Source organism: Protopterus annectens, chromosome 9.part0, assembly GCF_019279795.1.
Source record: "Protopterus annectens isolate FY-2018-M chromosome 9.part0, PAN1.0, whole genome shotgun sequence".
In the NCBI taxonomy this organism is placed as follows: Eukaryota; Metazoa; Chordata; order Ceratodontiformes; family Protopteridae; genus Protopterus; species Protopterus annectens.
In genome coordinates, this window is record NC_056743.1 from 100,592,217 (window position 1) to 100,619,239 (window position 27,023).

General features: G+C 38.2%; 1 protein-coding gene across 1 annotated transcript in view; it reads left to right on the forward strand.

Moving 5' to 3' along the window:
* LOC122811065 (SLAM family member 9-like) overlaps positions 1 to 27,023 on the forward strand; it is a 463,730-nt gene that overhangs the window by 430,473 nt on the left and 6,234 nt on the right. Inside the window, exon 3 of the mRNA XM_044082619.1 lies at positions 192 to 515. Coding sequence (XP_043938554.1) covers positions 192 to 515 — 324 coding nt within the window. The remainder of the gene's footprint in view (positions 1 to 191; positions 516 to 27,023) is intronic.

Consider the following 27,023-nt stretch of genomic DNA (forward strand, 5'->3'; position numbering starts at 1 on the left):
ATGCTTATTTACTTAACATGTGCAGAAAATACTAAATATAAATTCTTAACACACACAAATTAATTTTGATTTTGCAAATATTTTGTTGAGATAGATTTTAAGATTAATGTAGTGATCATTTTTATACAAAAATATCCATAAAAGAATATAACATCAAAGTAAGGCATGATTTCTTTTTTATATTTTTTCAGGAATGATTATGCTTGAAAGCTACAAAGAATTTCATATTAATGCAGCAGTGGGAAGACACATACAGCTATCACTGGCATTACCTATTGATGGAAGATATCCTGAAATTGTTTGGCATTTTGAAAACAATGTGCATATTGCAAGCATCAATGAAGACAAGCGACCATCTATATATTCTGCCGAGTTTCTTGAAAGAGCAGAAGTTCACCCTGATGGACATTTAATAATCAAAAAACTTACAAGAGCAGACAGTGGAGTATACACTGCTACTGCAACTTTTCATGATGGAATGCGATTGAAAACAATATTTAGGCTTCATGTATATGGTATGTATTTTAATCAAATGTAAAACAAAATAAGGTAACACTGACAAAATAGTTGCACATATATCACTCTTTACTCATAGGTTCATTGACACATACCAGACGATCTGTGAGAATGTTTATAAATTTAGACATGCATTCCCACACAGTTTCTAGCCTTAGTAGTTTATTACGGGTACATATTACATTGTCAAACTTTTAAAAGTTCGAACATCATATGGTCGAAACCATATGATCGAACGTTTAAAAGTTTGAATGTTTCAACGGAGATATCCATACAGTGCGGAATGGTAAAATTTCCCTTTCCTGCACTGTAGTGCGATCTCAGAGTTGGTATATTTAAAGAGCGGGGGATTTGGGGAACGCAGCCCCCATGTGGGGGGTGCAGGGTGGATTGCCCCCCTGCTTTAAGTGGTCAGGTAGGTTTTTTGTGTTTATTTTTTTTTTTTTAGGTTTTCGAATTGTTAAATGTTTGAACATATGGCTTTGACCATATTATGTTTGAACTTTAACAATTCGATAACATAATATGAACCCATTTATTACCAAATCCCCTGTATTTTGTGGAGGTCCTATATAACCCCAGGTGAGATAATTCTTTATAATTGTGAGAAAACCTTTTGTATATTAAGTATGAATAACAATAACACTGAAGCAGGTATTTATATGTTTCTACGTCCACAAGGGACAAGAGTGCAAAACCAGGAGTGAATTTAAAGTTTCCCATCCATGGATTTAGGTTGTGCTTGAAGAGATATTTAACTTCATATAGACAAGAAAGCAATCCCAAAGAAGTGGTATTCTCTGAAAGTTACATCTATCCCTATTTATGTTCTGGTTAAGTTTCAATAGAGAATGAGGTCTCTAAATTAGGTGCTTCTACCACTATTGGACCTATGGATGTGAAGAAGGTCTAAAAAGATGGAGTCAGTAGAGGCTCTGTATGTGAGGAAGAGATCTTCCCTTAGCAGCCTGTAGGATACTGAAAAGAGGGGCAGGGATATGAGGTGGTCAGAGTAGTTTATGATTTAGTCTTTTGATTTTCTTGGTGAGAAAACATTTTGGTTGAGTGAAGTTCTTTGAAAGGTACATGCCGAACAGGGCATTATATTCAATGACTGACCTAATGAATGCAGTGTACATTGGAATTATCACTTCTCTAGTTTTGGATGCCATATTCTTGCTAATAAGATGTGCTACAAAGAAGGACTTCCAAACAATAGTTGACACATGGTGATCAAATGACAACTCACTGTCTACAAATGTTCCCAGGTCCCTCACTATTAGGTCAATTTTCAATGGAGTATTGTCAATGTGATATTTGCAGGGAACATCTTGCTTGCCAAAAGATACAATCATGCACTTGTTGGTGTTTAATTTCAGGCCATGATTTTTAACACCAGTTATTTGCTTGCAAGAGGCCTTCCTGAAGGATGTTGGTGTCTTTTGGTGAGTTTATGACAGCACTGAATTTACAGTCATCATCAAATTTCGTCAGCCATAAGCCCTTGACATTTGCCTTAACTATTGAGAGCCAGATACCGAAAAGGTGTGGCCTAAAGTCAGAGCACTGGGGTACTTCACTAGTGACCAGTCTCTTGGTGGAGGTAGATCCCCCACTCTAATTGTTTGTGCTCTATTTATGAGCCAGTTTGCTATCAGAATTTTGTAGGGATTTATATTTAGTTTGATGAGCTTATTAAAGCAATAACTGATGAAGTGGTGTGGTATATTGAATATTTACCCACAGTTGGTGTGGTTTAATCATGAGGGCGAAGCCCAAATGATTAAATAAAGCCAACCGTGGGTAAATTTAAATATACCACAACCACAGAGTCGGTTATTGCTTTTATACAATGATATTATTTAAGAAAAAGAAATACTTACTTTTCTTAAGTAATGTCTTTGTATAACGGTGCATTACTGTTCTTCCACTGGTTTTGGTACACTGCTTCCTTGTTTTGATGTACTGAGCATGTGTATGGGACTTGCGTCCCACGAATACCCAGTACATCAATGCTTTGAAATGGAAGCAACAGAGAAAAGAAAGTCTCAGTTGCTCCGTTTTTTTTTTGTATTTGTTTAAAAAAATATTTTGAGGACTTTATACCAACGGAAAAAAGTCCGGGCGACCGGACCTTTTTCCGTTGGTATATTGTTGGATTTACATTGGGCATGCTGGCCAATCAGCGTGCATGTTTTGGAATATTAATGTGGGGGGCCATTGTAGGATAACTATTCCTGAACTGGGGATGATGTCAAATGCCCTTGTGAGGTCCAGCTATGCAATTTGAACAGTTCTCCTCTCATCTTTTGCTTCAGTGACCTCTTTGAAGTCATCTACCAGGTTGACTAGGAAGATCTGCCTTTGTCAAAACTGAACTATCTTCAATGACAGTTTTTTGGTCACCTATGTCTTTATTTATTAATTACATTATGATCCTTTCCACAGCTTTTACAGATGAATCTGATCAGGTTTAGAGATCTATAGACACTCAGACTAGTTGATGTCACAAATTTTCCTAAACTTGAACCAACATGTTAGCTAAAAGCCAGTTCCAATCAGCTAGCAGTGAACTAATAGTTGGCAATTGCTGCACTTATACCTATGTAGCTTATTTGGAATTGTTTAGTAGTGTAAGATGACACAAAGCAATAATTTAAACTGATCCACATAGTTAAATATCAGTGGGAGTCTTTGCAATAGAAAGTATTTAATTTCTGCTGTTGGCATTCTGACTTCCATTAATAAATCTATTTGGCCAATAATTTTGTGTGGAGCCATGTGTAGTGCACTTTTTGTTATAAATATGGGTCTATATTACATTATTGAAAAACGTGTTCATCGAACATGTCTTCACCGACCAATAAACATCGAAAACACTAATCTCTGACCAGCCACTTCAGTGAATTTTTTCCCAGAGGAAAAAACGCTTGGCCATCATTGGGAAGTTGCCCCTTTTCCAACTGTAGTGCGATCTCAGAGTTGGTATACTTAGTTAGAGGGTGGGGGGTGAAGCCTTCTACCTTGTAGAGTTTAGAAGTTGGTTTTGTTTTTGTTTGGCTAAGCGATTTTTTCCCCTGGGAAAAAATTCACTGAAGTGGCCTTTCGGAAGTTAATATTTTCACTGTTTATTGGTCGGCAAAGATATGTTCGATGAACACATTTTTTGATAACGTAATATAGACTCCCCATAATTGTTACTACTGTGGTCCCATTCACCACAAGTATAACACACTTTTCAGAAACATTACATAGTGGTGTTCTTTCTCAGAAACAGTGCAATGCTCCTTAGGAATTCTCTTTCATTGAATAAATATTATTATATCATTTATAAAAGAAAAAAAAAATGTATTAAAACTTCCTATCCTCCTGTCAATATACATCTTCCTGTCCATACATTGTTTTGATAGGGGCATTTCAGTAATCTAATGGAGATTAATTTACGGTATCTCAGGCATCTGGCTTGAGAGCACTCCATCAGTTTCTTGATGCCATGATTCAACATGTGGGGGAGGTTATGTAGTTCCCACATACCACAAAAGACAGAGCTAAAACTATGCGGGACTTTTATGATATAATCCATTTGCCATGAGATACCGTGAGAACAGACTATACTCCCATTAAGATAAAGGCTCAGCCCTGACTTGAACTGGGAAGGAGTTATGAGAACTGTAAAAGGTATCACTCTATCAACTGCCAGGTGGTCTGTCAGTGTAGAGGGTACCATTTACAATGTATCTGCAGGCCATCCAGGCAGTTATTACTCTCATATGTGGCACACCTGCGATCTGCACCATCATTTTGCAAGGGGTGTCTCCCTCCCCAAGGCACGCTCTTGGTGATGCTAGATATGTCCTGTGACCCTGGCTCATGGCACCCACAAGAAATACACAAAATCAGATTGACCAGGGGTACAACCATACTCAAGTGTAAACAAGGGACATTACTAAACATGCATTTTGGCTGCAGAACACACACTTTCACTGACTGGCTTCACTTGGTGGTGCTTGCAGTATGACCCTGGCATGTATGCCAAAATAGTGTTAGTGTGACCAGTGTTAAACAAAACTAAGGAGGCACTTACTCAGGGTTCGCACTTACAGGAGCAGCGGTCACTAACACACCAGGCAGTGGAGGATGAATCAGACTCAGAATCCAGGAGCAGGGGATGACTATGTCAGACAATGGTGGGTACGATATACTGTGACACTGGAAAGGGGCAGGTGCTTGCACATAGCTTCAGAATACAATAGATAAGGGTAAAGCTGATGCACTACAGTAAAATAATTCATGCATAACCAGCACCAGGCTGTATTTACCTATGCATAGTCAGGCTGTGCTGTGCATCAGACATAGACAACCCAAATTACAATGTACAAGGCATAATCATTCTTATCTGTAAAAGTGGCGTAGGGAGTACATATGTGCAGCTGGTCCACAGGAAAACATGTGAGTGATGAGGGTTCTTAAAGTGAAACATGCTGTTATGTATATGATCTCTAATGTGTGAATGTGGGGATGCTTAACAAAGAAGGCTTTGTGAAGGCCATTGCCAATGAAAGTGTATGGTATACTGTAGGCTGTGATGGTTTGAGTATCTGTGGGTCTGCTGGGGCACACCATCAGCAGTAGCTGCAGCGCTATGGCTCAATGTATTGGATAGGTCCAGCACATGCATGTTAGAAATATGAACATCCCATGCATGTTCCCACTCAATAGAGCTGTCTCTACCAGAAGTTATTGTAGTTGTACCATGACCCTGGCTAGATCTAGGTGTTCTCTGTGGCTGTAAGCAATGTCTACTGTTAGATTCTGGGCGTAGACACCTCCACAATAGACACAGATGTGGAAGTGCTAGTTTTTCAACGATGTGGTAGATTGTCCACAGTCATGGCCACAGTGGCTACCATGTGTGCAGGTAGAAGTGAAATATCTTGGTAGACAGCGCCTTACCCTAACAGGTGAGCTTGAAAGAACATGACATGTTTCAGTATATGATTGGGTTTGTGAAAATGATCACTCATATGGGACATGCACTACCATGCATTTGCTTACACACACAGGTTCACAGGTTTATAGTAAGTACTAGGCTAACTGCCCTTATGGGCCATTTTAAGACTAGCCAGTTTCCCTTTTTATGCTCAAAATGACCTGTCCCATTTGATTATAGATTGGCCTTAACCATCCCAAGGTTGATAATTATATATTACCCTTAATAGGAATAACTGAGATCATACCATGCATCATTTGAGGGGACCCATGCATGGGATAAAGTATTTAGGAGCTGCCTCTGTCCACTGGTAGTATCGGTGGTAATCTTGGGGTAAATATTCTGTTTACCAAACACAGATGTAATTGTACTTGAATATGGACAGAGATAAACTTTGTTTTATGTGGATGGAGAGTCTGTTCCAGAGCAATGGCAGCCTTTTTGAGACATACTTGTCCTAACTGATATTGCAGGAAAGGTTTAAATCCATAGACAGAGTATTTCTGATGGTATTTGACTTGCAGATGTGTATTAAATCCATCAGTAATGGGTCAGAGGATGCCTTGTATGCCAGCCACAGGTAACCTATTAGTCTATAGGATACTGATTATAGTGACAGGGCTTTGAGTCAGTCCATGTAGGGCATGTTGCTTAGGCTTTGTATCCTTTTATTAACATATCTCTGTTAGTATCATCCCATGGTCATCATCTACCCTGCATCATCCTTACTAACTCTACTATAGTGGCACTAGCCTTTGCCTCCATGATGACCTTGGACATACAGTAAGATGCAGAGTGAAGATGGTAACCATGTTCCAGTAAATACCATTAAACCGCTTTGTGTTCATCTTTCTGCTCATGGGTGTTACCATGTACCTCATTATGGGTAGTACATAATTATCAATCACGGGATGGGTATGGCAACTGTATAACCAAATAGGATGTTATTTCGAGCAAAAAAAGAGACAAATTGGCTAGGCTTAAAATGGCCTTCAATTGAAGCTAGCTTAGTACTTACCTATGGACCTACAAACCTAGTATGCTTAATAATGCTGCAGCCCAACAACTCCCTTACCTTACAGTACCTCTGTCAATACACCTTCCCAAAACACTTACAGGTATTGACCAAGTTGTTATAACTTTATGTTCAGACTCTTCCAGTAAACAAAAGCAATAAAAAAATAAATACATGTTAATGTACTGTATGTCAACAAGTACAGCTGTGGTTGAAAGCTACCATATTTGACAAAATGCACTTATAAAAAAGCAGCACTTACTTTGTACAAGCAGAACTCCACTTTGACCTAACAGTAACTCTCAAATATAATTGCTGCAGGTTTAGAATTTGCTTCTCTAAGACTTTTTCCATAGCGCAATCACTAGCCCTACTTTTCCTCATGCTTATATCACAAAAATTCAGTTGGCTGAGCACAATGATTATGCAAATTAGGGCTCAACTCATTATTGTTTCTAAACTGCTCAGTTTGTGCATTGCAAAAACTTGATAAACATTGTGGTCAATTGAATTCAATGCCATACATGTCTGGGTCCCTGCAACAGCACTGCTCATATGAGGCCCATGCCACGCCTTTAGGGGAGGATTTTAATTTCACATATAGCCTTACAGAAATGGAGTCAATGTAGTGCTTTCCTTCTTAACAGCATGTAATAGGGATACAGGACAGACATGTTTCACGCCTTAAAGTGACATTGCAAAGCATTGTAATAAGGCACCTATATTAACCAAGCCCACCATCTTTTTACCAATAAGCTGCCTACAAATGCCTATTATGTAGCAGATGGCACTTATGAGCAATGTTTTGACAGCAAATTGTTTTCAATTTTTCCTGTGGTTCTTAATGATGAGATGTCATGGCTGGTGAAGGAGAGGGTAGTGATCCTTTTAGGGCACAGAGTTGGTTTATGGAGGAGATAAAAAATCTTTCTACACTTTTCCCATAAGGATTACAGCTGTAGGCTCATGCAGGAAGGCTGTTAAGGTCCTCAGTACAATACCAAAGCCTGTAATAGTTTAACCCAGGCTGTCACCTATCACACCTGCATCTTTATTTATTTATTTATTTTTATTTTATTTTATATTTCTTGACCGGGATAGTCCGACTGGATACATGTCCATTTTCAGCGGAGGCCCGGGGAGAAAAGCTCCAAAGGAAGTAATACAGAGAAGGACACTTATGTAAAAACACTCTAAAGTTCATAGATAACAAACAGCCAAGTTAACATTCATAGTATAGGTTAGCTGAAATAGGATGCTTTACATCTGGACAGCTGATTATAACACAGTAGCATTGAATTGACTATTAATTACAAAAGCAATTATTAATTTGATACAGTTGTACAAGTGTTATCAAGTATTTAATCAGGCCTGGCACAGGGACAAAGCCACTGAGTCATGAAGTACTGCATGAGTTCTTTCTTAAATTTAGAAAGGGTAGTGTTTGTTGTGATGCCCGGGGGTAGTGAGTTCCAAGCTTTGCCTACCGAGTTGGCAAACGTGGAGTTCCCGGCTAAGTTGTTAGCTATAATGGTTTGCACTACAATTCTATTGGATGATCTAAGTGATCTTTGGTTGGTATGAGGTTTGATTATATTTCTTAAAGCAGGGGTATTATCAGGTTGGTTAAGAACTTTGAAAGCTATAATAAGTTGGTTATACTGAATTTGTCTTGATAGCTCTAGCCAGCCTAGATTTTTTAGGTTTATACAGTGATGTGTTCTGTAGGGCAGCCCAGTGGCAAATTTAGCTATGCTGTTACAGCAGGCTGAGAGTCTATTAAGTTCCATTTTGTTTAAGTTGGCAAGTATAGGAGAGACATAGAAGAGGGTGGAGAGGAGGTGGGATCGGGCAATAGCAGTCCTAGCAGGTGGGGTAAGGAATGATTTTATTCTATACAGTGAGCCCAGTTTTTTATTAATGGTTTTTATCATTTTATTTATATGGGCATCAAATTTAAGATTGTTGTCTACAATTACCCCAAGTAGTTTTGTGTGGACATCTGGGGCGATGATAGTGCCATTTTTGGAGGTAATGGAGAAGGATATCACTGGGGATTTATGGGTGAGAGAGAAAAATAGCAGTTTAGTTTTATTGGGGTTTAGAATGAGACATTGGCCTGCAAGCCAACTTTCAACCAGGGTGAAAGTTGACTGAGTAATAGCCTGTAGCTCATCCTTGGTGGTACCAGTGCAGATAAATGTAGAGTCATCTGCATACTGAATGCAGTTGGCATTTGGGATGACAGTGCAGAGATCATTGATAAATATGGAGAAAAACAGTGGACCCAGGATAGACCCTGGGGGACACCTAGGGTGTTAGGAAAAAGGTTAGATAGATTATTTTGCCATAGTACTGCTTGTTGTCTACTATGTAGATAGGATTGGAACCATTGAAGGGAGTGGTGACCTAGGGATATATTAGTCAGAGTGTGGATTAACAGCCGGTGGTTAACCATATCAAACGCTTTGGAAAGATCCAAGAATAGGGCTGAGGAGAGCTTCTTGTTGTTCCTGTTATGGTAAATATCATTAGTGAAGGAGAGGAGGGATGTGGTAGTGCTATGATATGGTCTAAAGTCATGTTGAGATTTAACCAGTAGATTGTTCTGGGTTAGGAAGTGCAGGAGTTGTTTGTGGATGCATTTTTCCAGGATCTTAGCCAGTGGTGACAAGATGGCTATGGGCCTATAGTTTGATAGTTCAGTAGAGCAGCCACCTTTATGGAGAGGTATAACATGAGATATTTTCCATATGGAGGGGACTTTGGCTTCAGCTATGGAACGATTGATTAGAATGCTGATGGGGAATGCTATACTATCTGACGCTTTTTGTAAATATTCAGCAGGGAGAAGGTCTGCAGCTAGGGTGGCAGGTTTTAGTTTTTTGATTAGATTGCAAATGAAAGAGGTAGAGATAGGCTGGAAGCTAAAGAAAGACTAGGAATTGGGATTGATGTCCTGAGTGCTAGTAGGATTCAAAGGTAATTGGCTGGCTAGGGCTTGGATGGTTTCTGTAAAGAAACTATTAAAGGTGTTAGCAACATTCTGTGGCAAACTATCAGTTGACGTTGATGGAGGTGGAGTGGTGGTTTGACCTGGGTGTAGTAATTTATTTATACATGCCCAGAATCTTTGAGGATTATTTTGGTTTCTATTCTGGAGATTTATATAATAGTTTATTGTATCCAGTAAAATGGATTTTTTAGTCTTGTTTCTTATTTGCCAAAATTTGATTTGATCTATAGGGGTTTTTGTGGCACGCCAGGTAGCCCAGGCTTTATTCCTGATTGTGATTTTTGATTTAGTATCTTTAGAGAGCCATGGGGCAACTTTAGTTTTAATCCTAGTGGAACGAGCAGGCACATGAGAATCTAGGATGGAGAGAAATGTATTGTTAAAGTAGGCCACAGCATCATCAAGGAGCAGGTATTTTAGGGCAGACCAGTTGCATGATTTAAGTTCGTCCTGAAATAATCTGATGTTGAGGTTTTTATTATTACGTATGGTTCTGTAGATGGGCTGATGAGAGTTGTGGTATTTGTGTTTACAAATAAAAGTGATAAAGTGATCACTGAGGTCATCAGGGATGGTCCCTGATGAATACATTTGGGGGGGACTATTGATAAGTATCCAATCTAGTATACTGTCTTTTTGGTGATGTTTGCCTAATCTGGTTGGAGTGGATATGACCTGTGTAAAACCATACAGGTTTACATGAGTGGTGGGAGACTGTGAGCAGCAGGTGTTCCAGTCAATGTTAAAATCTCCAAGAACTATAGTTTCTTGAGGGTAGTTGTCAGTTAACCAATGGAGGGTATCCTCTAGAGTGTTAATGTTATTTCCTGGGGGAATGTCTGAACAGATAATGTTCGTGCTTTTATTTTTGTTAATGTGTAACTTGGTAGAAAGTATTTCAGCTGTATTGATTTGGGGTGGTTGAATGGGGTCTAAGGTTACATTTAGGGTGGATTTGAAGAGGACAGCAATACCCCCTGCTTTCCTATTTGCACAGTCATACCCAAGTACATTATACCCTGGAGGTAGGATTTCATTATCGGAGGTTCCAGGTTTCAGCCATGTTTCAAGTAAGACACAGTATATCAGGGGATTGAATTTGTAGGAGGGCATGTAGATTATGTATTTTATTATTTATACTCCTAATATTTAGGTGGCAAATGACGAGGGATTTGGGGGACTTTGCGATAAAAGGTGTGTTGGAAGTGTTATAATTGTGAGAGGTTGAGCTATCTGGGGCAGAAGGACCAGGGTTAGGGTGAATATTACCATCCATAGTAAGATTATTGTGAAGGCTAATGATTAGTTTCAGGAATTTGTATACGAGTCTTTGGTAATGCTTATATTTTGAACTAATGTATTTAGGTTGGCTAGGATGCTGTATTATTGTGGAAATGGACTTGGGTATGAGAAATGGGGAACAGTGCCATCACCATTACAGTGGCATGAGAGAACATAACCCTGACCTACTAGGCCAATAGGAAGATACAATGAAGTTCTGCAGGTACAACTAACGTATTGTAAGTGGAGCTTCTGTTAGCTACACATACAACCTGCCATGCATTGTAAAGATTTTGCACACTGTGATTTTTCTTTCCATAGTCTCTGAAGCTATTGCAGAGAATAAACAGCTGTACAGGAGGAGATCAGACTTCCTCAGACAGCAGTGGAGTGAGCATACTTGCTTCATAATGTTCGGCTTATAATATCAAGCATCTATTTGAGTAGTATAGATGCAGTTCAATACAGTATACCTTTTATATATCACTGCCATGCTTGTGCTGACGTCCATTAATCAAAGGTAGCAGTATGACTGTTGGATATTTTGTGTGTGTGTGTGTGTGTGTGTGTGTGTGTGTGTGTGTGTGTGTGTGTGTGTGTGTGTGTGTGATTGAGAGAGAGTGTGTATGAAGCGGTTCAAGATATTAAGACTGCGTTTTCATATTGTGATGATGCTTATAGGGTCAAGTCACTGTCCAATGCGTGTTCAGAAAAAAATTTTAGTACTTGTGTATTATCGCAACCAGATTCCAAACAAGACAAACAGCTCATTTCCAAACCGTACTCCTGCCAAGAAATGTGAAAGTTTCTACTGAGGAGAATATAACACTCCTTATAACATCCAAGTTTTATAACATGTACCATGCAAACAGGAGGACAAGCTGTCAAACTGGTGAATTAGCTCTCATAATTCCGCAATCCGAGCTTATGAAATGTTAAGCACCGCCACCCCCAATGAAAGTTATGGTCGGGTCCCACAGTAGGCAATAAAATCTGCCTGTCCTAAACAGCAACTGACTGCGGAAGAATAAAAAATAGTTTGTAACTGCTGTCAATATAACATTCCTTATAACATCTTATTTTTTTAGCATGTACCATGAAGCCAGAACATTTCTTTTACTTTACTTTTATTGAAATCATGCGATACAAGTACTTCAGGTGGCAACCAGAAGATTTCTTTTAGTTTAATTTTATTTAAATCCTGCTACTTAGCAAGTAGTTGAGGTGGTGAATTAGATCATCAGAATTTCAGGATTTGTCATCACTACTTGGACTGATTAAAAAAAGCTTAAGAGGTCTGTCAGAAGTCATGCGATGCATGCTCGCATACCCATATAAACAGGTGCTGATGTACTGTGACTCACACATACAAATGAAAAAAAAGACGATTTCCCATTGTATCAAATATACACAAAGGCACAGAGGTCTGCAAAATCTTTTTATAAGATTTCTTTTACTTTAATTTTATGTAAAAGATGTCAGTAGCACGGCTTTCACTCCTGGTTGTGATAATAATCAAGTACCACATTTTTTATTTGACGTGCCTGTCTCATTATAGTTACTACAAGATTAGAAATGCGAAATATGTATGAGTGACATTTTTCTGGGTGGACATTTGTGCTACAGGCATTCTTTGCCAATATACTTGTTTCCTTTGCTTATAGAGCATGTGTGTCTAAGTAGTAGTTTTTCTTTGTATATGATGGTAAAAATGCTACAGTAATCAGTCACTGCAAGCTCAACAGCTGTGTTAAGAAACCTAACTGCCGTAACCATGGAAATACAACTGCCCATATAAGGAGTGTTCAGAATAAAGGCAGACAGCTGGTAGCTTTTACTATATGCGGTACTTGCACTTCAGTGGAATGTTCAGTATTACAAGAGAGTGAAATACAGTTAATTACTTATAGTTTAGATTTTGGAGGCTTCCATGCACTACTGAATATAACTTAATATGTTGAGGCACTGCTGTCCTATTGTAAGGCCGTCACTGGGTTCAGTTCTCTGTAAGAACAATTTTTGTTCTCCAAGTGAAAGCATTACTGTGCATTTCAGTATAGGCTTTCCTGAGACTGCTGCTACTGCTGTAGCCCAGCATGTAAATAAAGTGTGTTTTGAGGTTACAGGTGATGAAGGCTATGGGTTCAAGTCTTCCTCTGGGTTGCATACTGTTGTTTTGATCTGCGAGTGTGCGACATATACCATTAGCTTGGCTTTGTCTTACACTGTTGCTGTAGTTAACCCTTGCAAATAAAGTGCCTCTGAGGTTGCAGGTTAGGAAGTTCTGTCTTTCATTATACAAGCGTATAATTATTATTTTATTTTATTTATTTTACATTTGTTGACTGGGAAAATCCAACTGGATGCTTGTCCATTTTCAACGGATGCCCGAGGAGAAAAGCTCCACAGTAAAATTCAGCTAATCATTACAAGCAATACAGAGGCGTTCACATTCATAGAGAGTAACAGACTTAACATAGCCAAGTAACATATAATTCATGCTTAGTTCAAGTTTACATACAGGTATTATTCATGCTTAGTTCAAGTTTACATATCAGGTATGAAGGTTGACAGAGATCAGTTTAAGGTAAAGTAAGGTTCGAGTTTAATAGTTTTGGATAGGATACACTCAAGTATTCAGTTTAAGATTAAGTTATTCCATACTAGTGAGGTAGAGTAGAATAGAATAGTGAAGGAGTTGGTAGGTAGGTAGGTAGAGGGCAAGAAATTGTAACTGGATATTACGTACTGGGAATAAGTAGTAGGGGAGCAATAGGGAAGGTTGAAAGGATGTTGGGATATAATATGAGAGGCAGGAAATAGAGGTGTTAGTTTGAGTGGTAGATCACTGCAAGCTTAACAGCTGTGTTAAGAAACCTAACTGCCGTAACCATGGAAATACAACTGCCCATATAAGGAGTGTTCAAAATAAAGGAAGACAGCTGTTACCTTTTACTATATGCGGTACTTGCACTTCAGTGGAATGTTCAGTATTACAAGAGAGTGAAATACAATTAATTACTTATAGGTGTGTGTGTGTGTGTGTGTGGGGGGGGGGGGATTTAGCCAGGTGGTGAGCATGTGCAGATCCAGGAGTGCTTGAGGTGTTCCTGCAAGAGTTTTTTAAATGTGTCCTTTGAGACAGCTGAGGTAATAGACTTTGGTAGGGAGTTCTAGATTTTGCCAATATAACTGGGGAAGAGGGAGTCACCTGCTGCGTTGGTTTTTGTAATCTTAATTAGTCTTTTGTTGCTAGACCAAAGTTGTCTGGTATTAGCTTGGGGTACTAGCAGATTAGCCAGTGATGGGGTTTTGTCTGGGAATAATAGGAGGTTGTGGGCAAAGGATAGTTGATAATAGTTCAGGAGATTAGGGAATTCAAGCCAGTCAAGTTGCTTTAGGGATAGGCAGTGATGGGCACGATAGGGGGCACCTGTTGCAAATTTTGCAATTTGATTATAACAAGTGTTGAGCTTGCCAATTTCAGTTTGGGGTAGGTTGGTAAGTATGGGTGAGGAATAGAATAGCGTTGAGAGAAAGTGAGTCTGAGCAATTGTTATCCTAGCAGTTTGTGTTAGGAACAATTTATTTTTATATAGACTGTTCAGTTTTTTGTGAATATTTTTAATGGTTTGGTTAATGTAATGATCAAATTTGAGGTTATTATCGATGGTAACTCCTAGCAATTTGGTGCGAGTGTCAGGGGAGATGATGGTCCCATCTCTGGAAACTATGTTAAGTGGAATGTGTTCGGTGGTAATTTTGGTGGGTGGGAACAGTAATAGTTTGGGTTTTGGGGGGTTTAGAATTAGGTATTTGCTAATAAACCAGTTTTCTGTAGTATGGAAGACTTGTGTTATAGAGAGAGAAGTGTCTGAGGGTCATTGGCTGAACATACACGTGCAGAGTCATCAGCATATTGTATAACTGTTGTATTTTGACAAATAATGTGAAGATTGTTTGTTAACATGGAGAATAGGAGAGGACCTAAAATGGATCCTTGTGGGACCCCCTGTGGTGATGGGTAGCAATGAGGATAAGCTATTGTCCCACCGCACTGCTTGTTGTCTCCCATGTAGGTAGTTCTGAAACCATGCTAGGGTTTGGTTACTTAGGCAGAGATCAGCAAGGGCATGTAACAGTTTGGCATGACTGACCATATCAAAGGCCTTGGATAGGTCCAGAAATATGGCAGAAGTTAGTTTGCCTATGTGTTTGTTTTGATTGATGACGTTTGCGAAGGAAAGTAGGACAGTGATAGTGCTATGTGTTGGCCTAAATCCATGCTGTGTAGGAGAAAGCAGCTGGTTGTTAAGCAGGTATGGCATGAGTTGGTGGTGGATGCATTTCTCAAGTATTTTGGCCAGAGTAGACAGAATGGCTATGGGGCGATAGTTGATGAGATCGGTGGAGGTTCCACCTTTATGGAGGGGGATAATATAGGAGGTTTTCCAGATGGGTGGGATTGAGGTTTCTGAGACAGATCTATTTAGTAGAATAGATATGGGGAAGGCAAGTTCATTAGCAGCCAGCTGAATGAATTCAGCAGGTAAGTTATCAGCTGCTAGTGAGGTAGGTTTGAGTTTAAGTAGTAACTTTTTGACATAGTTGGTTGGGATGGATAGAAACTGGAAGGAAGTTTTAGGTCTATCTGCAGGTTGCAGGTGATTAGTGGTAGCAGTTGTTGGCTGTCTTTGAACAAGGTTAGCAATAATCTCTATGAAATATTTGTTAAATGTGTCTGGTATATTTGTGACTTCATTAGCGGAAGGGGTGGAGGGGCGGCCAGGGTGGAGTATATTGTTTATACCTGCACAGAAGTTCTTGGGGTTGTTTTGGTGCTTGTTTTGTAGGTCAAGGAAATAATTATTTTTATCTAGGAGGATTGACCTTTTTGTTTCATTTCTGAGCTGTTGGAATTGTGCTTTAGCTGCTGGGGTTTTACTGGCTCTCCAGGTGTGCCAGGCTTTGTTCCTTTCAGAAATTCTCTTTTTAGTCTCTTTAGTGAGCCAGGGAACAATTTTAGCTTTGAGTTTAATGATATGGGGTGGGCATGGGCATTTAGGATACTTAAGAAGGTGTTGTTGAAATGGTTTACAGCTTCTTTTAGGGGTAAGGTCTTTAGTATGCGCCAGTTATGGTATTTTAGTTCGAGTTTGAATTTGTTGGGGTCAAAGTTTTTTGTGTTGTGGGTTGTTATTGATCTGGAGTTAGGGGTGGATTGGGTTTTAATAGAAAAGTGGGTTTATGGTCACTGAGGGTGTCAGGGAGGACACCTGCCTGGTACAGGGTGTTTGTCCTGTTAATTATTATCCAGTCTAGGAGGCTCTCTTTAATTTTAGTAGTTCCTAGCCTACTCACGCACTCACACTGCTGCTATATCTCAGCATGCACATTAAGTGCTTTTGTGGTTGTAGGATCAAGTCCCCTGGAGGTTGGCACGTAACTGTTACAATGGGATTGGTTGTTTCATGACCTTTGCATTACAGTACAGATAAAGAGTACAACTTCAGAGAATGCTTTACCTGCATTATTTCACTGTATTTGTACTTTTCTCTCCCACACCCTCTTTCTTTCTGTTCTTTCCATTACATACATTTGTTTGCTTTTTATTTTGTTTCTGTCCATTAATTTTACATTTATATGCAGCAGCATCCAAGATCTGCACCCCTGCTACCAACCAGGACTATCAACCCATCACCAGTGGTAACTATACTACTACCTTCAATGTTAGACAGACGTGTCCCTAGCCACCCTAGTCACCCACCTCCCCCCGTAGCACCCACTGCTATAACATTGCATCAAGCAATGACAGTGAAGGTGACACATATGTTAACTGGTGACACCTGGAGGATATGGTGGGAGACATTGTTACTGAGTGGCTGGATGCTGAATTGGCTGGCTTGAGACCCTCCTCCATTGACTTGTTGAGTCACATCCTTGTCCTGCATTGGCATTAACATCACAGCCAAGACCCATTGGTGAGTGAACCAGTGGTGTGGAATAATCATGCAGCTATACACCCCATATTATCCCCTTCTTATTATTCCCCTCGCTTTAGTCTACTTGTCTGACCTGTTGGTTGTCCAGTCCTCCCCATCACCAATATCATTCCACTTTGTGTCTGATGCCTCCTTCTCCATTGCCCCCCCAACTAGGAATGATTCAGTACCTCCCTCTCAGTCTTGTCTGTCATTTATGTTTGTGTGCTCCTGCTACATACCTTAACCTTCTTACCTGCCTCTAACTAACTTCCCCAACTTACATTCTCTTTATATACATAAACTGTTTCCACCACTATCCCATGCCCATCATTTAATTTGGTCAAAAATAGATCAGCACACAGGCATCAAGGCCATTTAAGGCTGCCATATACCTTATCTTTCTTGTCTTTACTGTGCCTGTGAGATCATGCAGAGCAGTTTCAAGGTGTGTGCATGTTGGACAAGCATCACCGGTGCTCGTACTTCCTTGTGACTGCACTACACTCTGACCAGGGATGGCTCGTGCTATAGGACTGCAGCCCCCCCCCAGCTGTGGAAAAAAGAAAAAAAACAAAATAAAAAGATTGTGAAAAAATAGTCCCGAAACTCGACGCATGCATCATTACACAGATTGGGAATTCCAGACTGCTTTGTCAGCAGTCCAGATAGGAGGAAAGGCCATCTCTCCCATGCAGCCCAGAAGTCTATGCGGTGCCGACTGCACAGAACAGATGACGTCCAGACTGCAACGTCCGCAGGCTGGAGCCTGCTCTCATGGAGAAACCTTCCCCAGGAAGACACTTAGCTGCGTGGGCTGTGGATGTAGGGAACGGAAGGACTGTAGATGGAAGTCTGCTCTCTCATTTTACCTTTTCAGGTAGGGCACTGAAGACTCATGGGACTGTTACTGGAGCCTGCTCTCTCGTTTTCAGGTAGGAAATGGTGTGTGTGTGTGTGTGTGTGTGTGTGTGTGTGTGTGTGTGTGTGTGTGTGTGTGTGTGTGTGTGCGCTATATGGTGGTGGGTAGAGAATAGGCTTGAACCCTTTACCTTGGGCCCAGGTGGAAAGAGCCTGAACTCTCTACCCACCATTTGTAAAAAAGTTGCAAATTTTTCCCTCGTACTTGTTCTGTTCCACATAAAAGCTGTGGTTTCTGTATTTTTGTGTCCTTACAAAATCAATAGTGCATTGCTGCAGCGGTAGCATTGTTGCCTGACAGCTACAGGTTCTCTGGTTTGATTCTTGGCTAGGGTGCCTTCTGTGTGGAGTCTGCATGTCCTCCCTGTGTTTGTGTGGGTTTCCTCTGGTTGATCTGGTGTCCTCCCATCTTACAAAGACGTGTCTGTCTGGAGTTTCTCCCTGGGCCTCTGCTGAAAATTGGCTTTTGTTCCAAGTCAGACTTTCCTGATTAACAAATGTTAAATAAAAATGACAAGCATTTGAATTTCAGACTTCATATTCTTCACAAAGTACATGGTAACAGAAAAACTTTTATTCTAGCAATTTTATAAGTTTATAAGATGGATATTTAAAAATTTTCCCTATGTCTGGGACTGTATTCACCCATTATTGGCTTCATCCAGGTTTTTTGTGCTAAGGTTGAGAGCTATGGTAAGAACTGAATTCACTGAATATGTCTGGTGGGCTGTATTTCCCCATTACTGGCTTTGCCTAGGTGTTTTTTGCTAAGAGGTTGAGAGCTATCATGAGACCTGAATACACTGAATATGTTTGGGGGCTGTATTCCTCCATTATTGGCGTTGTTCAGGTGTTTTGTTCTAATAGGTTGAAAGCTATGGTGAGAACTGAAGTCACTAAATGGTAGCCATTTAAGTTTCAGTCTTCCTCTCTTTCACAAAACAGCTGATTTGGCATAGTGGTGTGATGCTCTGATTGTTTTACACATGGTCCTGGGTTCAAGGCTTGGCACTGAATTGTATGGTGGTAACAGCATTTTATTCTAGCAACTTTCCAACATTATACAAGCAATGTTTAAAATGTGTTCCTGGTTTTTGGGCTTTTGTCCCCCCCCCCAATAAATGTTGGCTTTTTCCAGATTTCGTGTGATGCAGAGTTCAGAGATGCAGCTAAGTGAGTAGATTTTACAAGGAGCTAAGAGCTGCTTATGCTGAGTCTGCTTGAATTGTTTATAGCACAGCAGGTAGTGTACTTGCCTTTGATGCAGAAGGCTGTGGGTTTTACTTCCACAGTAGGTAGATGTATTGCTGATACTGTACTGTATTGCAAAGGGGGTGGATGCTGCACTCCTTTTGGTGATGATACCTAGTAACTATGAACCTGTTATCAGTTGCCATCCATTCTCTATTGCAATATTACTAGCTTATCATTTGTTTTTAGTGTAAGATAAGCAATTTATTCCTCAAGGGCAACAGGCACTTTATTTGTAGATAAAACAATGAAATATAAAGTTGTTTGCTAGCAGCAACCTCTTCATTAGTTACAGATCTCTTTAATGTGGAATTATTTAGATGATTTAGAAGATTTTCTTCTTCAGAGATTGTGCATATGTACTGATACTGGTGGACTGTAAAAGTTTGAGTAGACTTTTATGATGGAAATGTTCTGAATTGGGCAGTTTTGTCATTATTGGTGCATGCATTTTGTTTCATTGTTTACTGGAAAAATGTTCAAAACAATAAATTTAAAATGCCCTCTAAAACTGTACAAAGAACATAATTTAATACAATCAGGAAGGTGTATGAAAGAGCATGTGTATATTTCGTGTGCAAGAGGCCTGTGATTTGAAAACAGTCCAAACCCAAAAGTTAATCTTGATCTGCCACTGGCAAAATGTTTTCTTTGAATGTGGGTTTCAATGCTGTTTCAATGCATGTGAGTTTCAAGGACAGAGAAGATTTAATGCGAAGTCTATTTTCATTGTGAGACTGCATTGCTTTGTTTAGCAGATATCTATTAGGGTTTGCACTGCAAAATGCAAAATAAAACTTTCAAATGAAGTCCAAATCATCGCAGAAGTAAAGCAGTATGCACATTAGTGTTTATGGCAAATGGGGTGAAATAGGCAAGTAATGGTTCATTGGGATGGCTGCAGGGGGGGGGGGGGGGCTCCATTCGACCATGATTTTGTGAGGGGGGAAGGGTGGCAAACTTAAAGACAGGCCCAGCTGAACTATACCTTTCAACTGTCCAAATTTTTGCAGAATGAATTTTTGCTTCTTATTTTTGGTTTGTTCCTCATAAAATGTGTTGTTTTCTGGCAAATCATTTAGGAATGAAGTCACTAAATAATGACAGACACTGAGTTTCAGATTTCATAACCTTCAGAAAAATGCATGCTAAAGCAAGACCTGTTATTCTATCAACTGTCTCAGTTTATACAAGAGCAATTTTTAGTACTGTTTATATGTTCCCCCGATATATTTGGCCTGTCCAGATTTCCTGCATTAACAGGTTGAGAGTTACGTGCAAATAAATTGCTTTATAAAATTAGGCATATCCAAACCTTTCAACTGTCCCCAATTTTGGCTTAAAATGTTGCTCTTCCCCTAATAATCCCTCTGCAAAATGGCAATTTTGGAAGAAAACATGGAGGGTTTACGATTAATAAATAAATGTAATAATCAGAGTTATAGATTACTTTTATTTCAGAAATGCATGTAGATTATTTTATTTTGTCAGCTGCTCAAGTTAGCAGTACTAATATTGAAAAAGTGCCCCTTCTTTGACAGGTTCCCATCTGTATTGTGTGGCTATTTTATATTTTTGCATCACATTTTTGGTCTGTTTTTCATAAAATTGTATATTTTTGACAAATTAGTGGCAAATCATTAAAGGCTGAAGTTAGAAAATAATGACAGACATTTCAGTTTCAGATTTCATACCCTTCAGAAAATTCATACTAATTTAAGACCAATTATTGTATTATCTTTCTAAGTTTATAAGAGCAATATTTAAAAAATGTCCTTATTTTTCGGCCTTTGTTCCACTTCTATGTATGGCTTTGTCCAGATTTCTTGCTCTGAGGTTGAGAGGTATGACAAATGTGTCAGGGCTATCACAGCCAGCCGGAGACATTTCAAATTGTGACATACTTGTACCCCAGTCCCTCATGTAGTGACTCCGGATGTGTCCAAGTAAGGCAAGCAGCAGTTTTGCAGTGTAAATGTACAGAGTACTCCCCCCAGCCAAGGTAGACACAAGTACTACAGTGGCTTTTCATCTGTCCTTGATTTTGCAGAATGTTCTGGTTTCTGTCATATACTGTTAATGTATGCTTGTTATTATTCAGAAAGTGCCTGTTGCTCTGTGTTTAAGTAGCAATGCTTTAATGACCATCGGGTAAGCATATGTCTGAGATTGTAAGATGCAAATAAGTTTTAATAAGCATACTGTTAAAGAATTGCCAACACTGTAAGTCTTTCTGTTGTTGCCATGCAAAAAATACTTACATAACTAGATAACGTATAAGCCTTGGGTACTGAAATGCATAGGACAGTATTTGTAATAAAGGACAAGATTACATTATTGTAAGAAGCTCATTACATTTGTTGGAGACTTGCAGTCATCTTTGCAGGCTTTACCTGCAAACTAAACAGAATGCCAATCTATCGCGTGTGGCCCATAACATGTGCAGTAATCCTTTAATTAATGTAGGTTGAGCTTGTTTCTTGTTTGCTTTTCATTTTTGCCTACTAAACCTCCTCTAAGACCTATAGTAGCTGGACATAATTGGAGTACTGAAGCCCTTTCTAATTTTTTGGAGAAACAACTTATTAATTAGTACTTCTCCAGTAATCTTGAGAGATACTGAGCACTTTTTATGTGATTTAGTTTGTGAAATGAATGTTAATAATTATAGTGGAAAATTCTTGTTTGTTACATTAGACGTAGTTTCCTTATTTACGGTGATACCGAATGAAATTGGTTTAGAATATGTAACCGAACTACTTAGTAGTAATAGTGAATTCACAGAAGCAAACATTAGTCTGATTATGACACTACTGAATTTAGTTCTTAATAATAATATTTTTACTTTTGGAGATAAGATTTTTAGGAAAAAGCATGGGGTAGCTATGGGTAGTTCTTGCTCTAATAGCTATGCCAATCCTGGTATGTCAATATGGGAAACAGAATATTTATTATCAGGTCCTTTTAGTCAATTAATTTTATTTTATAGGAGGTTTGTTGATGACCTCTTTATTCTTTGGAAAGGGTCAATAAAACAACTGGACAACTTTAAAATATATGTTAACAGTTCAAGCGACTTTTTAAAATTCACATTAAATGTTTCAGAGAGTGGTATAATTTTTTTAGATATATATGTTTACAAAGATGAACAAAGTAAATTTCTACCAAGCTGTATAGAAAGGAATGTCATGCCAATCAATTACTTAAAAGAGAGAGTATGCACCCGCAGTTTATTTTTAGTAATGCAGCCAAAAACCAGTTTTTAGGGCTTCTAGGCTAAATGTGAATAGGAATGACTATGAGAGACAAATGCAGGCAACTGAAATTAATTTAATAGAAAGAGGAAATGAGAGAAGTTTGATTGATAGGAATTCAGCAAAGGTTAGGAACTTGAGAGATACTACAGCAAGGCCGTATTATTCAGGTCCGTCACATAGAATCAAACATAGAAATTATAATAAACTTAGAATGGCACTTAGCTATACTAGAGATGTCTCTTATTATACAAGTATTATTAATGAGCATTGGGACATTTAATGACTGATACAGACATTAGAGATCTTATAGGTATTAAACCTCAATTTTCATTTAAAAATAAAAAATCACTGAAGAATAGGCTATGTACGAACAAACAAGATAATTCCCTACAACTAATAGGTGCTACCAAACCATATGGTCAATGTAAGTATTGCATCTATATTTCAAGGGAAACTATGTTTCAACATCCTGATACAGGTGAAATATATACAATTAGGGTTTCAGCTTCATGTGATACTACCCATGTTATATATTTGGCTTCTTGTTCTGTATGCAACAAATTTTATGTGGGTAAAACAGATCGTACTCTTAGGGAAAGAATTAGAGAGCATTTATACCACATAAAGAAATTAAATATTACGAATGCTCTGGCTAAGCATGTGAAAAACACTGATATGCATCATACATTTAAATTTACTGTATTAGGAAGAAATTACACTACCATTAGGGGAGGTAACATTAGAGCAAGAACTGAAGAAATAGAGGCACAATGGATAGTAAGGCTTAGAGCCAACTATGGACATGGCCTTAATGAGTATATACCGTTAAAACCCATTTTACAAAAAAGAGGTCTACATAAATGATTTATTTGTGTATTTTAACTATGCACATTGTAGTGTTTTATATGTTTATATGTATTGCATTTTGTGGCAAGTTTTTAGTATGCTGTTTCATTTTAAATATTAATTGATGTCATGTGATTGTAATGACTATATAAGGTGTACATTTTATTTATTTATTTATTTATTTATCAGTATGCACCTGATGAAGCTATTGTGAAAGCGCTTGTGCTGAATAAAATAGAGCTGCTCAATATTATTGGATTCTGCCTGGATATTTATGTCTGCTGGATAGTTTAAAGCCAGACCTTTGCTACTTTTTTGCTTGATTTATATTTCATTGTGTTATAGCGAAGGTATCCAGTGTTTTATAGGTATCATTTTGTTGTTTTTTGAATATAAATTATAATTAGAACTGCAGTGCAAGGAGATGTGGTTTGAGTTGAGTGCTGCTTGTTTTTCTTATACTTGATTTTGACTGGCATTCCAATAATGTATTTAAAAAGTAATTTATTTTTTCATGGCTCACAACCTTTGTGTTTCCATTTAAATATTAAGTAAGCTGTCATGCAGCCAATGCACTGAAATATTTTTTTCTTCTATACTTCATTTTGTCTTGATTGGACTCTCATAATGATGGTTTGGTACCCAGGGCAGCGTATTTAATTAAAGTTACAGTTTTTCTGTTTTTTGAGCATAGCTCCTCCCCTTTCTAGTTGGCCACACCCATTCCGATCAACCCCCCCCACCCATTCAGCTGTCTCCTGCAGTCCCCCTTTGACTTGAAGTCACCAGCCAACACTGACTCTGACCCACACTTCCTACGGTCGGCATTGCAATGCAAGAAGTATATTTAATTAGGTGCTGTTCATGCACTATTGCCTAGCTGCATTCAAGGTTAATGAGCAGCAGGGCTTGACTTGTAGACATAGTAAAAAGAGGAAGGCTGGCCATGATTATGCCTGCACTGTGTCTTAATACCAGGGCCTATAATATAGCAAACTGGAAAACAGGCGGGGACCCTTTATTACACAGATGTACTTATTGTATTTAACATCCTATACTCACATGTACTTATTTATAAATATGTCGCATGATTACTTGCATAATGAGAAAACAAAGCAACACCAATCTATGGTTAAAAAAACTCTACATAAATGAATACACCTCTCTCTTTTTGCTATAAAATAACTTCACTCTTGTTCTTCTCAATGCATGTACACAATAATTTTTCATTAAATAGCAGGTCTTTGTATTGTGCTGTTCATTCATCCATTCAGAATTTTATTTTAGTATATATCTTTTTTATAATGTATATTCATATTATTGTTTTCTATATTATGTGATAAGATTATTTGCAAAAGTCTTTTCCACAACTTTTTTCACTCTATTACATGTTAAAAATACATGTCATAAAGTTTCTTTAAATGACATAGTCTAGGATTCAGAAAAAAAAAGACATGGCTGCAAATGGCTATGGCAAAAAGGGCCTTTTCTGGTTGTCATAGAAACGAGTGATTCTGAGACACATTAGCTGCGTATCTCAATCACTTGGTAGTTAACACAAGTGCTAACAAATAGTTTTCATATGCTCTTTTGGTAATCACCACTGGTGGACATTATATCACATTAGCAGAGGCACCCCGTCACTCATGCCCCCACATATATATACACAACCATACCTCCTACCTGTCCAAGAGTTAACAGAATATCCTTTATTTTTCTACCTCCCTTCGTGAATTATGAATGATTACAGTCAATAATACCTGACATTTGTGTCATTCTTCGTTGTTCAGAAAATGTATTCTGATACAATATCTGTTGCTCTATTAATTTTTAGATGGATTAGGGTAGTATTTATGGTGTCATCTAGGGCTCCCCCATTTTGTTTGGAAGCCATGAGCATGATGCTTTTAAACCATGGACCATTACAATCAGTCAGCAATGCCAGACAATAGTGTTTCATACTTCTTTGTGTCCATAATATATTTTATGTTGTAAAACCTGAGTTCTATATTCTTAAATGCATTATGGTTATAGCAGAGAGTGACTTTTTTTTAGTGAGGAAGTGTTGTGGTCACTCCAGTTGTGACAAGTGTTTGGACAGATACATAATAAATAGGGCATTATATTCAATGATCAGCCTGATAAAAGTCGAGTACGGTAGAATGATTACATCCCTGGACTTAGACATCATATATTTAGCTATAACCTGTGTGATAAAGAACATTCTGACAATAGTGGCTATACTGTTATCAAAGAAGAGTTCATTACCAGTACAAGTTCCCAGATCACTAACTACACTATCAAATTTCACTGTTGTGTTGTCAATGCTTGTACTGTTAAAAAAAACAGCTTTTAGGCCTGGAATAGAGCCATTTATTTTCCTTTGCCTGTGGTACCTTCTTTGACTTGGTTTTTGGAGTTGTCATTGTGATAGTTACAAAGAAAGTCATAGCTACTGAAGGACATGATTACAGATTTCTTGGCATTTATTTTTGGTTCATGGTTTGGTTCATGGTTTTAACACCAGCAATTTGTTTGGGAAAGGTCCTCTTGATGGATTTTGGTGTCATTTAGCACCAAACCACCTTTATACCATATTATATACACAACACCACACTTTAAATAGGGCTGAGTCTTGACACCCACATCAAGGAAAATACAAGTTGTAATAAATCTGTTTCTCTAGAGGACACATAACATTATATGAAAATATTCCACTGTCATAATAATAATAATAAAATCTATTAGGCACATTTTTATGGCGAATCGAACCCTGAGATTTATAAAACCTGTTAGTGCTCACATGACTTGTGTATGTCAGTTTACAAGATCTATGAAAAAAGCAGTTCAGAAACCACTTTAGCTGCAATGAGACAACCTCGTTATTTCATTTGCACGTTTCTGAATTTTATTTTTTACCACTAACACTGTCAGGCCTCTGTTGGCATTAATGTTTACATTAACAGCCTATGCATCTGATGAACTTCACTGCACTTGCAATATGACTTCTTCCCTTGAAGTCAAGGGGCGGCTGCCATTTTTTGATATTGTAATTTTTTTTTGCTGGCAATGGTAATTTACACAGTCAAGCAATTCTTTAATAGCTTGACAATCAATATAAATCAGTAGCCTCAGATATTTCCATAAATTATCTTTAGCTGCTCCCCAGGATTGCCTCATTACTGTCTACCATGGATGGTGAGACAGTGCTCTGCTTTAATGTCCCACTACTTGGAAATCACTGTGGAAAGGTAGTCATTGAATTGGCAAGGGTTACCAAGAGCAGGAGGAAGATGATGGTGGTATGGCTTACCCCTTGTGGTAATCCTTTCTGAATTCCAGCCTAAATGTCTTCCATAATGCTGCTATATTTTAATTCTTCTTTTATTTTCTCCAGTTGTTGCACAGCTAATGCCTCCTTTTTGAATCTAAGTCCTACTAGGGTGAAAATCTTGCCTCTTTAAAGTAACATACCTTATACACTTTTTTGAAAAGCTGTGCTGAATATATTTATTTTAATGCAGCTATATAGCATAATATAATAAAGAAGTATAATTTAATATAACAACATAACATAATGTAGCATGCAGCAAGCAGCATATTATAACATAAAAGAATAAAATAGAAAATTGTTGCATATCTAAGTTATATAACGATAGGGAGAAAAACTCTACATTAACATAAAAGGGTGTTAAATCGATATCCAGTATGTTTAATTTCTCAATACTGACAGTGGTGGAATTTTATATAACTAGACTAAAATATGGTAAATTCTGAAGTACTGTAATAATTCAAGCCAATAATATATACTTTTAGAAAAATTATCTGCAATATGTGGGAAATCAGACATGTAAACAAAGGCTAAACAAATAAATTGGTATATTCAGTAAGACTAAGAACTTGCATGTATTGTTTTTTTTTTAATTATTTATTTATTTGTTCATAAGCA